We start from the raw sequence: 4,715 nt of genomic DNA on the forward strand, positions 1-4,715 counted from the left end.
TTGTCCAAATGAAGTCTTTAGCAATGCATATTACTAATCAAAACTGAAGTTTTTATATATTTATGGTAGGAAATTTACAAAATATCTTCATGGAACATGATCTTTACTTAATATTCTAATGATTTTTGGCATAAAAGAAAAATCTATAATTTTGACCCATACAATGTATTTTTGGCTATTGCTACAAATATACCCGTGTGACTCATGACTGGTTTTGTGGTCCAGGGTCACAGGTTATATATACTGTATATAATCTGTATTTTTCATTTTTGGGAAATATCTGTAAATATCTATTATGCAGCTTCTTCAGGGCACATCTATCTATCTATCTATCTATATGCCAATTTTTTTCAGGTTTAAAGTAACTTTTCTAGTTCTAACTTAGAATGAATATTAACTGGACTAATTATTTTATTCATTAATACAAGATATAAGAGGAAAAAATATTTAATTTAGGCCTCATATTCTGTATATTCAAATACATTATGCATCTGAACATAAAGAAAAAAACAGTTGTTCATAGAATGTGTAAACAAAAAGAGGATATAATGATGATATATGATAAGGCCTCATTCAAAGAAAAATGAGTAAACAAGTAATCGACTTTCAGGTTTAACATGAGCTCAGTTTTGTTGCTTAGAGACATGCCATGCAAAGTTCCATGTTGTGTTGTGTGTGAAAATGGGCGGTAGTGGAAAAAGAGAACATGTTTAAATCACCTTAAATATCTCACTGAAACTATATTTCATCAGTCCAGCAGAAAACAAAAACTGCTAACCATGTCTATAGCTCTGTCTTCTCAGAGTGAGATGTCCCGGAACAAAATTGAACCTGTAGCAAATGAAGAGAGTGACACAAAAGTCATACTCCAGTCAGGTTTGCCGGGCTTCTATTTCTTTCTCTTTTTAAAAAAAAATAATATATTTGTTCAGATAATTTTGATGCCATTGAGACTAACCTCTTGCTTTTGGGTTTAATCAGATGGTGATCAATCCAGAAGCTCTGGGTTCTGTGGATACCTCCTTACCTTCTTCTCCTTCCTCCTTGTCTTTCTTACTTTTCCTGTCTCGGTCTGGTTTTGTATGAAGGTAAGAAAAAAAATTACCTAATGTAAAACCTACTTAAAAATTGTTTATTATTATTATTATTATCAAACAATAAAATCTGACATAAACATTAAGGTCATCAAATTAAGTGAAAATCACTTATAACTTCATTATTTATATATATATCAATCCCTAATCTATATTTCTTTTTGTCAAAAGATTGTCCAGGAATATGAAAGAGCAGTTATTTTCCGATTGGGACGACTCCTAGGCGGTGCTAAAGGACCTGGTTATTAATTACTATTCTTAAAATCATGAATAATTTGTTAAAAATGGTTTACTTAGCTCAATTGTAACTAGCAGTTCTTTTTATTGATTGCTTTTAAAGGTTTGTTCTGGATTATTCCATGTGTGGACACATTTAGGAAGGTTGATTTAAGAACAGTGTCTTTTGACATCCCTCCACAAGAGGTGAGTGATTAATTTGAAAATGTTTAATCGTTGTTATTTTTTTCAATTAATACATATTACAAGTTTAATATCATATTGTGTTATAATGTAATATGTATCACATTTTCTCCTCAGGTGCTGACCAAAGACTCAGTGACTATCATGGTGGATGCGGTGGTCTACTATCGTGTCTTTAACCCCACTGTCTCTATTACCAAAGTGGAGAATGCTAATCATGCCACACAGATGCTTGCACAGACTACATTACGAAACATGCTGGGAACTAAGAGTCTGGCAGACATCTTAAAAGACCGTGAGGAGATGTCTGAACAGATGGAGGTAAGATAACCCTTCCTGAAAACAACTCTAAATCTTTAGTTGTTTTACTCCTAAAAATAAAACCGTCCTTATTGGCATGTATGGGTCAATGAAGAACCGTTAACATCCATTCCACAAAAGGTTCTAGGGGAACTCAAAATGGTTCTTCTATAGCATCACTGCGGAAACCGTATTTTTGAAATCTTTATTTTTAAGAGTATTTCAACATTTTTCTTTCTGGATAGGAGCATATAAATGCCTTAAATAAAAATTGTTAATTGTTTCATCTTTTGCCTGACAGGCTGTGCTGTATGCTGCATCCAAGAACTGGGGTATCAAAGTGGAACGGGTCGAGCTTAAAGACGTCAAACTGCCCACCACTTTGCAGAGAGCCATGGCAGCTGAGGCAGAGGCCACCAGAGACGCCAGAGCCAAGGTGGGTGTCTGAGCACTGAAAGATTGTTACATGCTTTACACACACAAACACACGCTATACTGTCTGTTCTGCCGAGCCAGCCAAGTTTAGTCTTATCAGCTTTGCAGCTTTGTGTTCAGTCTGTCTGGGGAGACACGCTGTTCTCTGATTGGTGGATGAACACCTGCAGCCCCTCACATAAGGTCAGAAGTGTAAATGAACTGTAACCCCCTTAAGCCAATACATTTCCAAAACAAGACCTACAGACCAGTAAAGCACTTGCAGGTCAAGACATTAGCCTAATTTTATTGCTATTTGTGATGACTGACCACTTACAATATAGTTAGATACCTCTTACTGAATCTGCAATACATGTATATATTTTGTGACTGTAAATGTAGTTATTTTATCTTGTGGATATATGTGTATGTGTGTGTGTGTATAGTTACATAGAAATAATTGATTTATATTTCTATATGATTCTAATATATTATGATAATAATTTAAATATAATTAGAATTAATAAATTAAATGTAAAATAGTTACATTAATTTAATTTGTGTAATTTAAATTCTATATATATATAATGTGTGTGTGTAAATTATTTTTTATTTCTTGAGAAATATATGTAAATATCTATCATTATATATATATATATATATATATATATATATATATATATAAATACATACATGCATACATACACACACACACTTTCTTTCACACACACTTATATTTCTTTTCAGTGTTTTAAATAAATTGATAAATCAATCTACATGAAAAAAGTGTCATACATCGTTTATTCATCCACCATTCATCTGTTTTTTCTTATTTTATTTATTAATTGAACCATTCATCCATACAGTTCAGTGATGCTAACCTGACCTCCCCTTAAAATACAGCAGGAGCTCTCTCAATAAACACTACAATAATGTGAGTCATATTGTTGACTGGAAACCTGAGTCTTTATGTCCTAACACTATGGCACAGAACAGCAGAAAAACAAACTGGATTTGCTCAATGGAATTTTCCTAGTAATTAAAGGTGTGTGCCAGAGGCCAGACTGTGAATTGGGATTGTGTTTACATGAAGAATGAAAAGTAAAGGTAAAGTGCTTGACCACTGAAGTGTTGCCTTTGTAAAATGAACATATTTAAGAGCGTTCTAATCTATCATGAACAGGTGATCGCAGCAGAGGGAGAAATGAAAGCCTCTCGTGCGCTGAAGGAGGCAGCAAACGTGATGTCAGAGTCTCCGTCTGCGCTTCAGCTGCGCTATATGCAGACGCTGACTGAGATTGCCTCGGAAAGGAACTCAACTATTGTCTTTCCTCTTCCTATTGACTTCATCTCTAATTTCATGAAAAGGTGACCTTATATAGGAATATCTATTACTGTTCAAATATCACTGTACAGTACATTGATTCTCTTTCCTTTAATATAGGCAAAACATGGTCTGGTTATATTATATTTCGCACTTTGCATAGTTTCTTATTTAAAAATGAATTGTTCAAAATGTTATTTTGTATTACATGATTAAATAATCAAATAATGTGGCTAAGCTATATTCTACTCTGATCTGATTTATTTAATTATCTATATATTTTGTATGCATTTAACTAATGTTTTAAGTATGAGAATAACATTTATTTAAATTTCATTGTGTATGCCTACAGCCTATGTTAACAACAATAAGTACACACATACAGAGAACATGATCATATGACAGAATGACTGTTTAACCCTTGACGCTGTCATAAGAAAAGACTAACGGTTAATCTGTCAGCCTGATGCAGAAAAAATGGGTACAATGAGCCCTGATCAGTGAGTTACATAATAGGTTTGACTACATCAGATGCAGGGATGGATGGACAGTTTAGTAGTTAATCTGCCATCTAATCTGTTTCAACCTCACAACCAGTGTAACGAATCATCCACTGAAGGCGAGCGTAAGTGAGAACCCAAGTGCAGTTTATTTACAGTGATCCAAACATCCAAACAATAAACGAAGACTAGAGACACAGACTTGACGAGGCATGAACAGACTAGACTCACCAACAGCAGGTTACAATATCAATACACCACCAAGACTATGGAAACATGATGGCTACTTATAGCAGACAAGAGGGTCACATGACATGAACAAACCAATGGGAAACAAGACATGACTAAGACTACCAATCAGAACATGACACATACACAAGGCAGAGATACATGAGGGAAGGGAAGCATGACACTAACAGCAGGAATCAAACTAAAAAAATAAAAGACATGAAAACATGAACAAGAAACACAAACCTTGACATATCCCCCCCTCTAAGGGCGGCTCCCGACGCCCCAGTGCAACATCCACCCCAACCAACACAACAAAACTTCCAGGAGGGTGGAGGACTGGAGGTGGTCCAGGGGGTGGGATGGAGGGCCAGGCCCGTGAAGAGGAACAGGCAGAGCAGGGAGCCATGGCGGAGCAGGCAGATCGGGCAGCCA

General features: G+C 35.2%; 1 protein-coding gene across 1 annotated transcript; it reads left to right on the forward strand.

Moving 5' to 3' along the window:
- The first annotated feature begins 779 nt into the window (after nt 1–779).
- LOC107705181 (erythrocyte band 7 integral membrane protein) lies at nt 780–3,600 on the forward strand. Its single transcript, XM_016508360.1, has 7 exons — nt 780–876; nt 982–1,088; nt 1,266–1,335; nt 1,435–1,517; nt 1,632–1,835; nt 2,116–2,250; nt 3,412–3,600. Exons 1-7 carry the CDS (start codon nt 780–782, stop codon nt 3,598–3,600), a joined length of 885 nt encoding a protein of 294 aa, XP_016363846.1.
- The last annotated feature ends 1,115 nt before the right edge of the window (nt 3,601–4,715 follow it).

Source organism: Sinocyclocheilus rhinocerous, unplaced genomic scaffold, assembly GCF_001515625.1.
Source record: "Sinocyclocheilus rhinocerous isolate Xijiao unplaced genomic scaffold, SAMN03320098_v1.1 scaffold594, whole genome shotgun sequence".
NCBI lineage: Eukaryota > Metazoa > Chordata > Actinopteri > Cypriniformes > Cyprinidae > Sinocyclocheilus > Sinocyclocheilus rhinocerous.